The 13,109-nt window shown below is 34.3% G+C and overlaps 1 protein-coding gene across 2 annotated transcripts in view; it reads left to right on the top strand.

Annotated features, from left to right (window-relative positions):
• LAMA1 (laminin subunit alpha 1) overlaps positions 1-13,109 on the top strand; it is a 207,847-nt gene that overhangs the window by 61,903 nt on the left and 132,835 nt on the right. For both annotated transcript variants that reach the window (XM_074201152.1, XM_074201153.1), the window contains exons 4-8: positions 5,539-5,781; positions 7,285-7,464; positions 8,897-8,986; positions 10,156-10,273; positions 10,674-10,852. In XM_074201152.1, the coding sequence (XP_074057253.1) occupies positions 5,539-5,781; positions 7,285-7,464; positions 8,897-8,986; positions 10,156-10,273; positions 10,674-10,852 (810 nt within the window). The remainder of the gene's footprint in view (positions 1-5,538; positions 5,782-7,284; positions 7,465-8,896; positions 8,987-10,155; positions 10,274-10,673; positions 10,853-13,109) is intronic.

Here is a 13,109-nt window from a genome sequence, read left to right as displayed (position 1 = left end):
ATTTTCAAAGAATTATTACAGGAAAATTGCCCTGATATTCTAGAAGCAGAGGGCAAAATAGAAATGAAGAGAATCCACCAATCCCTCTGAAAAAGAGATCCCAAAAAACCAACCCCTAGGAATATTATAGCCTAATTCCAGAACTCCCAAGTCAAAGAGAAAATATTACAAGCAGCCAGAAGGACACAATTCAAATACCATGGAGCTACAGTCAGGATCACACAGGACTTAGCAGCAACTACATTGGAAGCTTGTAGGGCTTGGAATATAATATACCGGAAGGCAAAAGAGCTTAGAATGCAGCCAAGAATCAACTACCCAGCAAGGCTGAATGTCCTTTTCCAGGGAAAAAGATGGACTTTCAGTGAACCAGGGGAATTTCAAATGTTCCTGTTGGAATGGCCAGAGCTGAACAGGTTTGATCTTCAGATACAGGACTCAGGTGAAGTATGGAGATTGGAGGAGAGGGGGGGAAATATGAGGGACCTGATGAGGAACTGCATGTATTACTGCGTAGAAAAATGACACTGATAATACTCATATGAACCTTCTCACTTAATAGAGCAGATAGAGGGAGCTTTTATAGTTGAAGCACAGGCGAAAGCTGAATTCAAAGATAAAATATGGTGTAAAAATGGAGTCAATAGAAAAAAAGGTAAAAAAAGAAAAAGGAGAGGGGGAATAGGCCAAGATATTTCATATAATAAGATTTTTTTCTTTATTACAATGGGCTATTGCAATGATATGGAATGGGGGAAAGCAAGGGGGAATGAGGGAATCTTTGTTCTCATCAGAGGTGGTTAGGAGAGGAAACAGCATATGTATACTCAATGGGATATAGGCATCTGGAGTAAGAAGGAGGGACAGGGGAAAGGAGGGTGATGTGAGTGATGGAGGAGAGGATGGACCATGGGGGGAGAGTGGTCAGGTATAATACATTTTCTTTTTTACTTCTCGCAAGGGGCTGAGATTGGAAGGCCTGTCCGGGACCATAGGGCCAGGTGGATGCTGGGCCTAAGGGGTGGTATGGGGGCTCAGGACCTCTTGACCCCAGAGCCAGGGATCTGTCTGCTGCACTACTCAGCTACCCTACAGCAGAGTCAGAGTGAAAGGAGAGAGAAAATATAGTACATGGTAGTGGAGAAATACAAAAGGAGGGAGTTTCAATCAGCAATGGCAAGGGTGGAAAAATAGGGAAGTAACTTTTGCGATGGACTTATCATAAAGAATGTGATCCACCCACGACAGAGTTGTTGGTGTTGGAACAAAGACTCAAGCACATTTATTATTATTATTATTATTATCATCATCATCATCATCATCATAATTATTATTGTTATTATTATTATTTGGGAGGGTGCAGGGAAATAGGGCTGGGTGGCCTGCCTGGGGCCACATAGCAGGGTGATCGTTGGTTGTCTGAGCCCAGATTTGGACCCAGGTGCTCCTGGCTCAAGGGCCAATGCTCTGTCCACCACCCAGCCACCCCCTACTATTATTACTATTTTATTTTATTTTGGGTCTTTTTTTTCTGGGGTTTTTTTTGGGGGGGTTTTCGCAGGCAGTGGGGTTTGGGTGGCTTGCATGTCACACGGCTGGGTGATTGTTGGGTGTATGGGGCCAGATGTGGGCTCGGGTGCTCATGGCTCTAGGGCTGGTGCTACGTCCATTGTGCCACCTGGCCATACCTACAATTATTACTTTTATTTTTTTTTATTTTAATTTTTTTTCTCTCTCCTTTACTTTATCGCTCAAGTGAGTCTATATATATGGAGGGGGTATTTTGTTTACTCTTAAACAAGAATATTTTATTAATGTACAAAAAACATTATTTGTACAAAATGAGAATAAATGTTAAATAAAAAAAGATTCTAAATCAATTACATCAACTGAGAAAAATTAGCATGTAATTGAAGAAATAGAAAATTTTTTTGTGACAGAAATGTTTGTGACATATCCTCCCATATTAGCATAGATGATAACTGAATACATTTGTAAATTGTTGTTGGATTTTAAAATAAAATTATCTTTGTTCTTTTAATTGCTTGGAGGAACCTTCAAATCATCTGTAGTTTTTTTTCCTTTCTTTTTGAGTTTTCCTATTTTTAACATATCCTATAAGGTCATCCTGTAATACTTTCTATTTTTCCCTAACCTCTCACTTTTTAAAAAATTTATTTATTTTTGAATTTTGAAATTTCCCCTTAATTTCACTTTCCTGCCCCATTCCCCTCAGAAGGCAGTCTGATAGTCTTTACATTGTTTCTGGGCTATACATTGATCAAAATTGAATATGTTGAGAGAGAAATCATACCCTTAAGGGAAAAAAAAAAACAAAATATAAGAGATAGCAAGATCACATAACTTTTTTTTAAAAAAAAAATAAAGGTACTAGTCTTTGGTCTTTGTTCAAATACCACAATTCTTTCTCTGAATACCAATGGTATTTGCCATTGCAGATACTCTAAAATTGTCCCTGATTTTTGCACTAATGAAATGAGCAAGTCCATTAAGATCGATCATTATCCCCATGTTGCTGTTATGATGTACAATGTTCTTCTGGTTCTTCTTATCTTGCTCAGCATCAGTTCATGCAAATCCTTCAGGCTTCTCTGAATTCTCATCCCTCCTGGTTTCTAATAGAACAATAGTGTTCCATTGTAATGCTTTCAAAAAATATCTCTAATATAAATTTCCCTTGTATATACTTGATTTAGTATACTCTTCCTCAGCCAACGAAAAAACGTTTATTCTAATGGAAGAGGCTGCATGTTAACAACTGTGTACTAAAATGATAAATTTATGTGGAAAGTAATCTTGGGGCATCTATGTGGCATAATGAATAGAGCCCAGGGCTGGAATCAGGAAGATCTGAATTCAAATCTTGCCTCAGACAGTCACTAACTATGTGACCCTGAGCAAGTCACTTTATCTTTTTAACCTAAGTTTCCTCATCTGACAATGATCTGGAGAAGGAATGAAAATCGCTTTAATATCTCTGCCCAAAAAACCCACAACCACCACCACAAACAAAACCCAAATAGGGTAATGAAGAGTTGGACACAACTGAAAATCAACGTAACAAGTAGTGTGAAGGCAATGATGCTTGAATACCTCAGCCTGATGTTTGAGGTTCTTGAAACCTGACAGACCCTTCCCTTCCAACATAATCAACCATCCCCAGGAGGGGGACTTTCAGTCTTGAACCTCATGCTTTTTCTCCCATGCTGTTCACACTTATTTCCAATCTAACCTGGATTGACTCTTTCTTTTCCCTTGAAACATGTATCATCCTTCAAGACCTAGGTCAGGTTCCACTTACTCTAAGAGACCTCCTCCAGACTTTTAAGGATCAATTTATCTCCTATTATCTGAACTCCTTCAATATTTAATGCTTCAAGGATCTACCATGTCATTGGTGTGGAAATGATCTCCAGTTTTGTAGATCTCAGCCCCTTTGTGTCTTTGTAGAGGATCTTTAATTACATCTGTGTAAAAAGACCAAAACACAACATTGCTCTTGGGTCAATCTGTTGTCGAACCTCTCTGCACCTAGCTCTATTGGTCCTTTGTCAGCACATGTCCCAAATTTGAAGTGTTTTTTAATAGGAGCTATCAGTCCTTATATGGAACTTTTTTTAGAGCCTTCGAGTACCCAAGAACTGTTATTTTCATGCCAGCATGTGACATTAGAGTGGGACTTCAGTGAAAATACTAATATGATTTCTGAAATCCTATACTTGGCAATATACCTTAAAAATGTGATATATCATAGGTTATTCCATTGTGTCTGGTACTTCATGATACCATTTGAGGCTTTCTTGGCAAAGAAAACCTTCTCCAGCTCATTTTACAGATGAAGAAACTGAAGCAAACAGATAAGTGACATGCCCAGGTTCACAAAGCTGATATGTATCTGAGGGCAAATTTGATTTCAGGAAGAGAAGCCTACCTGTGTCTGTGGTTAGATTAGAATTCAGGAAGATAAGTCTTCCTGATTCCAGACCAAGAACTCTATCCACTACACAACCTTACTCTTCACACACCTGACAAATCACATGTATAATATAAACAAGCTTACGTATTTGTATTTATCCTACTTATAAAATATATGGTGAAATATTCAGTACCTTTTATTATTCTAGAATAATCTTACTTAACCATGGGGAAAAGTACAGTAGATGTTTCCTCAGGTAATAGCTAAAATGTTAGAAACAACCTAAATACTAACATTTAAATATTCAGTGTTTCTTATAAATAAATATAAAATATATAATGTATGCATGTATGTGCATAGTAGGTGCTATGTAAATGCTAGTTATCATCATCATCATCATCATCATCATCATCACTACTATCACCATTATTATTATTTGTGAGCTAGGGATAAAGCACTGAGCCTTGAATTTGAGAGGACTTGAGTTTAGTCTTCTCCCTGTCAAAGTTTCCTCATTCATAAAATGAAAGATAATAGCAGCCCTTACCTCCCAGGGTTGTTTACTTTGTAAGCCTTAAAGTACTATGTAAACACTAGCTATTGTTATCATATTTTTATATATGTTTGTGTATGTATTTATTTTTCTTTCCAACTAAATTATAAGGTTCCAGATTACCATGAGTTTAACTTCTCCAGTCTCAGCATTTTGCTTTGTATGTAGCTTTATTCTGAATGAATGAAAGACCTCATCCCTACCCATCCATTATCAGCAAGAGTTAAATTTGTGTTGTATTTCTTGTGCATTTTATCAGAACTATTAAGTAGCATTTTTATATTTTAATAATTTAACATTCCCTTATATTTTCCAGCTTTAAAACCTGAAGGACATAAGCTGAATTAAATGGGATCATTGGTTTAAAATGTGATCTATGTTGCACTAGCTCCAAGATAAATTCATATATAAGGCTGAAAATTTTTTATCATCAGTCACAAACTTAGTCAACAATAACTATGGTTATTGTATCATATGCTACTTAGCAATTATTCATCTTCCTTCCCAGGATTAAAATACTTTTGTTTCTGGATAGTAAACACAAAACTTTATCCTAATCAGATTTTGTTTTATTTATTTGTGGGCACACAGAATTCATTTTGGTTTATTTACTTCACTTTTTTCTTCTTTATCCTGATTCTGATATAGTTTTGGAAGTATCTCTTCTCTTATTTTGTCAGCCTCACACATTTAGGAATGATTTTGCTGATTTTGCCCCCTCATCACAGTCTGAACTCTAAGTTTAATTTTAGTTCTTAATTTAATATTTCTATTAAAAAAGAAAATAAAACAAAAAATGAAGCCCTCTTATTATTCATATGAATTAATACCACAGATGTCATTGAGAAAATTTTAGAATTCTCTAGTTAAACTGTTTCTTTTGAGAAAAAAAAATAAATCAAATTTTGAACCAATTTTCACCAAAGCTTTGATGCAAAGAATGATGAAACTTTTATATTTGTATGTAACCATTTTCTTAGGAAGATCATTCAATTTTTAACCACATCTACCAATTTTTGATTCTTATTTTCCAATCTCTTTCTTTTAGGTTTTTCAAGTGGCATATATTATCATCAAAGCTGCTAATGCTCCTCGACCTGGAAATTGGATATTGGAACGTTCCCTGGACGGCAAAGAATTCACACCCTGGCAGTATTATGCCATTAGTGACACAGAATGTTTGACTCGGTATAATATCACTCCAAGATTAGGACCTCCTACTTATAAGAGAGATGATGAAGTCATCTGCACCTCCTATTATTCTAGATTGGTCCCACTTGAACATGGAGAAGTATGTTATCAATTTTCTCAGAGATCCATAAATAACATCTTATAAATAGTCATACTAATTGCTAACATTTTGAAATACTCAAAATGGATACAATTATTTATCTTTCTTGGGTTATTGATTTAAAATTTTTTTAAAAGGGAAAAATCAATTTTTGATAATTCTCTTTGGAAAGGTAGCTTGGTTATCACCATCAATAGCTTCATTGATATACTCTCCCTTTAGAATGTCACTCACAAATTACTTCCACAGGGTGACTTATTGAAATATTTAAGAAAGAGCTACTTTGGAAGAAAACTCAGTCCTAATCAATCTCTCTCTCTCTCTCTCTCTCTCTCTCTCTCTCTCTCTCTCTCTCTCTCACACACACACACACACACACACACACACACACACACACACACGTTATTTCTTATGTCATTGCATGTTCAGAGGTATAAGAAAGCTTGTGAAGAATGTGGCATTTTGGTGCTGGAAGGACCCAGAATGTATACACTTTCCTAAAGTCAGATTTTAATTAAAAATAATTTACTCTTTAGAAGCACCTGGTCTGGTGAGCTAAAACTACAGAAAACTGCCTGAACTGTACATCACAGCTGGAACTACACAGCAAGTGCTGGCTCTGTTTCAAGAATGAGTCTAATTAAAAGAACACAGCTTTAGATGGACTCAAAGGCAATTGTTCTCTTTTTCCCCTTTCCCATCTATTCATGACATTTACTAATTTATTTTAGAAGAGTAATAACATGATAAAAATCAGCAAAAAAAAAAAAAGACAAGACAACTACCCCATGGTTTCTCTTGTGGCTATTCTTCTCATGGAGCAGAAGACAGAGATATATTAAGAAGGAGTGTGAGGTGGAGCCTGGGAGTCATTAGCAATGCTTTGCCAAGCTAAAATGAATAACTTCAATGTATTAAAGACACATTTGCTTTCCTTCCAAATGCTTGTTTGTTCCTTCTCCGATTCCGCTTCCTATTTCTATTCCTCTTTAGAGGTATAGGCTAGGGTGGTCTCTGGTAGTTGAGAAGCAACACTCATAAAGCTGATTTTTGTCTGGTAGATTAGATAGTCAGTTTCTCATGCATCAACAAATTTGAAATGATATGATGTTGAATTTAAGAAACTAATGACATTGTTAATCTGGAAATATGATTAACTTGATTATACATGTATAACCTATATCAGATTATTTGCTATCTTGGAGAAGGGAGAGAGAAGGGGAGAGAGAAAAATTTTGAAGTCAAAAATCTTTAAAAAATTAATGTTAAAAACTATCTTTAAATGTAATTGAAATAAATAAAATACCCTTAACTGAAATGAAAAAACTAATTTTTTGTATGCATAAAGAAAGAAATTAACCCCTCCTAGAAACCATCTTCATTTGGATTAGTATTTATGACAGGGTATCTAGGATTACAAGGTAAATATGTACATACATACATACATACATATAAAAATATGTATGTATGTATGTCTAAGGAATGGTACATCTTTCTCTTCAGATTCATACATCACTGATCAATGGCAGACCCAGTGCTGATGTTCTCTCACCCAAATTGTTGGAATTTACCTCAGCACGATTTATTCGTCTACGTTTGCAAAGGATTAGAACCCTTAATGCTGACCTTATGACCCTCAGTCATCGTGATCCTAAAGATCTTGACCCCATAGTCACAAGAAGAGTAAGTACAGAAGACCTTTTGTTCTATGAAGTGTTTTTTCACAATTTGGTATAAATTTGCTCTTTTTATTTAATTTTTCTATTTCAAATTTATTTCAGTGAAAGTTAGTCAGTATTAGCATTTATTGTATTTTTTACATGCTCAGTCTTGAGGGTACAAAGAAGGGCAAAGGATAGCTCCTGCCTTCAAGAAGATCACAATCTAATTGACATGTAAACAACCATGTTCAAACAAGTCCAAAGGGAAGGCACTAAATTCAGAAGGACTACAAAATGCTCTTGCAGAGGATAGAGCATTAACATGAAGGAAGCCAGGAGGCAAAGATGAGGAAAGAGGACATTCTAGGCATGAGACATATAGTCAGTGAAAATACATAGTCAGGAAATGGATTGTTGTGCATAAGGATGGCCAATAATCACCATATCACAAACTACACAGAGGGGAGTGTGGTATAAGAAAATCAGAAAGGTAGTAGGGAACATGTTATGGTGATCCTTAAAAGTCAAATAGAGGATTTTATATTTGATCCTGGACACAATAGGAAGCCACTGAAATTTATTGAATAAGGGGATGATATGATCAAACCTGTACTTAGGAAGATTACTTTGGCAACTGAATGGAGGATGAACTGGAAGAGAAGAGACTTGAAGTAAGTAGACCCACCATTAGGCTCTTGGAACTGTCCAGGTTTGAGGTGACAAAGACCTACACCAGAGAGATGGCAATATCAGAAAGAAGGGGACTTAGAACAGAGATACAAAGTAAAAATGGCAGTACTTTACAGATCATTGGATATAGGAGATGAGAGAGAATGACACCTATGTTTAAAGTCTTGAGTGTCTGAAAGGATGGTGGTATTCAATGGTAGAAATATGGAAATTAAGAAGAGGAGAGGATTTGGGGGAGTGATGAGTTCAGTTTCTGACATATTAAGTTAAATATGTCTGTGGGATATTCACTTTTGAGTTATAGTAATTTGAAGGTTATAATAAAGTAAAATATCTTGAGTAAAAGATGGTGCTACTAAATCATTAGTTTTAATTTAATCACAACATAAGAGGGGATTTAGTTTAATACTCTTAGTCTTATCAATATCCTACACTAATCATATGCAAATTTGATTTACTATATGGTAAATTAGATGATGATGTATTATACTCAATTATTCATAAAATAAGGAGCTCATTAAATTTTTATTTTCTGATGGATGATATAGATTGGTGACATTTACTTAATTTAAATCAGGATCAATGGAAGTTTTGGGAGGTCACAATTTATAACAGTAGATAGCATTATTCAAAACTGTCTTAATTTATACGAATAAGAATTGTCAAGCATCTTATAATTTTAAGGAAATTAGTTTTAAGATTTTCTTCATTTTTCATGAAAAAATATGTAATGGTGATATGTTTCTAACTTTATTTTTCCTTAGTATTACTATTCCATAAAAGATATTTCAGTTGGAGGAATGTGTATATGCTATGGTCATGCCAGTAGCTGTCCATGGGATGAAACTACAAAGGTAAGCTGGAATAGCTTACATTTGAATAAAACAACAGTGAAATACTAATTTTATCTATAAAGAACCATTCTTTTTAATATAAAAAGGTGATCCCAACTAACAAGAACAAGAAGTACATTAGATTGTCTATATTAATTTATTTTTTTAAGTTTTATTGCTCTTTTGATGTTTCAGCCAGTCATTTCCTGATCTACCATTCCCCTCCCTTCCAGGATGAACATTTCCTTGTAACACAGAAAAGCTGTTAAGAAAAGTGACCAAACTTATCTGTGAACTTATCTGGCAAATGAAAAATTTTATCTCAATAGCCATAACTTGTCTTTTGAGGGGAAGGAAAGTGTATTTCATCATCTGTTTTCCTAGACTCAAAATTGATTGTTGTGTAAATATCTGTAGCATCTATATCTATATTGAGATAATTAATGTTTATGTAATTTTGTAAGGTCTGTAAAGTACTTTATTCATATTGTGTCATCTAATTTTTACATCAACTCTGTCAGAAAGGTGCTATTATTATTCCTATTTTATAAATGAAGCATTGAGTTTTATCCTCAGAATCATACAGATAGTAAATGTCTGAGGAGGGATTTAAATCAATTTTTTTTGACCCATAAGTTCACCACTCAATTGATTAGGCCATACTGGTGGTGTTTTGAGTTTAAAATCCTGTAGTCATGGTCTGTTATTTTCCTTATTCTACTGTCTTTGCTCTTTATTGGTTTGTACATTCTTAATTTGTTTCTCTTTATTCCTTGATCCTCATTTCCTATGTCACAAGTGTTTCATTATGCTATCTGTTCTTCATCTAGACATTATTTAATTGATGGGGCATCTGCTTTTTTCCCTTAAGGTTTTTTTTTTGCTACTAGAAAAACTATTATGAATATTTTGGTATATTATGACTTTCCTCTATGTCTTTGCTATTTTCTCTAGTGAGGACACTAGGTCAGAGGATTTTGTATATCTTATTGGCATCATATGTATATCATAAGTACAAACAGGAATGTTGCGAATTTATTTCACATTTCTTGAAAATAATTTTCAATGCTTCACAAAACTTAAAATACTATATAGTATTAGTGTTATTATTTTTATTGATCTCATTTCTCTGAATAAAGAACAACATGTGATTTTAATTTTATATTAAAATTGATTTTGTACTTATTTAGAAACTGCAGTGTCAGTGTGAACATAATACATGTGGAGAAAGCTGTAACAAATGCTGCCCTGGTTTTCATCAGCAACCTTGGAGACCTGGAACCATTTCTTCTGGTAACACATGTGAAGGTAAATGAGTAAATAAAAAGTTGAATGTGCCTATCACATTTATAAATAAAGTTTCTGTCCTTGATTACTTAATTAGTTTCTACACAGAAGCTTCTATTCTATAATGCAAATAATTTCTACAATTCCAAATTGTCTTTAGAATAACCAGAGGCTCTCAAATAATACATTTATAATACATTTATAATGCTGAAACTCAAATAAGACAAAATTTGATAATTGACTTATATTTTTAATCTTTGGTCAGCTGAGATACTTACTACAGACATTAAGATATTTTTCAGTCTAGAAATTAGATGGACCCATAGATATAAGTAATTGCAATTAATTGAGGAAAGGGGTAGAGAAGTATTTGAAATGCAAAACAGAATAAGATTTTTAAATTGAGATATTCTCTTTTTAGAGTGCAACTGTCATAATAAAACCAAAGACTGTTACTATGATCAGAATGTTGCTGATCAGAAGAAAAGTATGAATTCTGATGGACATTTCAGTGGTGGAGGAGTCTGTGTGAACTGTCTACAAAATACAGCAGGAATCAACTGTGAAACTTGCATTGATGGATACTATAGACCACATAAAGTAAGATTGTGATATTTTATTTTATTTTTTTACTTTTTATTTTGAATTTAAGAAATAAAAAGCATTTATATAACAGGATTTTTAAAAAGATGATTGTGCATGAAACTACAATTCCATTTCTTTCATTTTAGCTGTGCTTCAAAACATTCAGGATCTGTAAGGGGAAAATCTTACTTCCCCCCCCCCCCCAAGACTTTAATCAATACTGAAATGTGTTTATTACTCTTCAGAGAACTATTTCCTTCTAAGTTGAGGTGAATTCTTTTGTTCAAAGTTGTACTCTCATATCTCTTTTGTTATTCATGTGTTTCAGTTGTGTTGAACTCTTCATGAAATCATTTGTGCTGTTCTTAGCAAAGAGACTAGAGTACTTAGTCATTTCTTTTCCAGATCATTTTACAACAAAGGGAACTGAGACAATAGGATTAAGTGACTTGTCCAGGGATACACATTTGAACTCACTCTTTCTGACTTTAGGTCTAGTATACTATCCACAGTGCCACCTTCTTACTGAAATTAAATTGTAGAATCCTAAAAACTGCATATTGTAAGGGATTTCAGAGTCACTATAGTCACATCTATATCTGAAAGGTAATCTGATCATTCATGTTTTATTTGAAGTCTTGCATTGCTAGCAGAGTCAGTTCTTCTTGTTGGTAACTCTAATTGTTAGGAAGTTTTTCCTTACTTAAATCAAGCTTAAATTGCTGCTTTGAAATTTTTACCTATTTATTTTAGTTTTGTTCTCTGGGACCAAACAGAAGAAGTGTAATCCTTCTGTATTACAAACTTTCAAATATTTGAAGACAACTACAAGGTCCTTCCAAGTTTATCCTTCTCCAAACTTTTCATCCTTAGTTCCTTCAACTGAAGCTTCTATGACAAAATATCAAGGTTTATAAGTTTCCTGGTTGCCTTCCCCTGAATGCTCTCTTATGTATCAATGACCATCCTAAAATTACATTGTAGCTGTAATCCTAGCAGGTCAGTGTAAACTAGGTCTGTGCCCTTCCTGATTCCTGGATACTTTGTTTTATTCTCTTAGTTTTTCTCCCTACAATGAAACAGGATTGACCAGCATTGAACTTGTAATCTACCAAGAACCCTAGATCATTTTTCTACTTAGGGAAAAAAAAAAAACAAATTTTCAGCCTCCCCTTTGGACTTCAGAATCCAAGTTTAAGACTTTTTTATCCTACCTTTTTGTATAGGGAACTGTGACCCTGGGCAATTCACTTAACCATCTTTGCCTCAGTTTTCTCAGTTATAAAATGAGCTGGAAGGGGAAATGGCAAGCCACTTTGCTATCTTTGTCAAGAAAACTCCAAATGAGATGAAGAAAAGTCAGATATGATAAAATGACTGAACAACAACATATGGAGAACACCTTTAGATATTCTGATTCAGTCTTTTTTAAAAAAATAATAACTATGAAATAAGAGATTCAACTGGCAATATAAAATAGAACCAGGATTTTTAAGTTAAATTTCCTTACAATGTTTCCTATAGTTCTGTATTCATAAGAAATGTTAAATGAAAACCATAGAAATACTAAATATTACTAAAAGAGCACTGTAATCAAGACCATAGGTCTCTGTTCAAATCCTAGCTCAGCTTATTAATTATGTGGCCTTGGGCAAATCAACCTTCCTATTCTCATTTGAATAATGAGAGCATTGGATTAGATGGCTTCCTAAATTTCTTTTAGCTCAAGGTATATGATAGGAACAGAGTAGAACTCAACAGGCCTGAAGAAAGAAGACTAGTGGCCATGTGAAAGGGTGATGAACTTCCTTGCTGTCATTCTCAAAAAAAGAGCTTCTATATCTCCTTTGCTATTGATTATGCTATATCTTCAGCAATCTACCTCCTTGTAATAGACAGAAAAGTATTTTATTTCTATTTTAATTATTTTTACTTTAACTTTTGCTCTGGAAGAGAAAAGGATTTGGGCTCATAAGACTAAGGTTTGGGTTCTAGCTCTAACTCTAAATTTTCTAGTCAAAGACAAATAACCTGGTACTCTTTAGGCCTTGGTTTCCTTATTTAGAAAAAAAGATAGGAATACTTGGACAATCTAGGTCTTGGGGGTTTTGTGACAGAAGGTGTTTGGAGTCCTAATTTATTTTATGAGCCCTAATTTCATTAATGTACATTTTATAACAATGGTACAGATCTGTAATCCCTCATGATTTAATGGTCAACCTTCAGGAGTTGATATCCCTGAAAAATGTATCACCCTGTAGTAACCTTGATA

Source organism: Macrotis lagotis, chromosome X (assembly GCF_037893015.1).
Source record: "Macrotis lagotis isolate mMagLag1 chromosome X, bilby.v1.9.chrom.fasta, whole genome shotgun sequence".
Classification (NCBI taxonomy): domain Eukaryota; kingdom Metazoa; phylum Chordata; class Mammalia; order Peramelemorphia; family Peramelidae; genus Macrotis; species Macrotis lagotis.
Note: the sequence above shows the minus strand (reverse complement) of the source record. Positions and strands in the feature narration are given on the sequence as shown.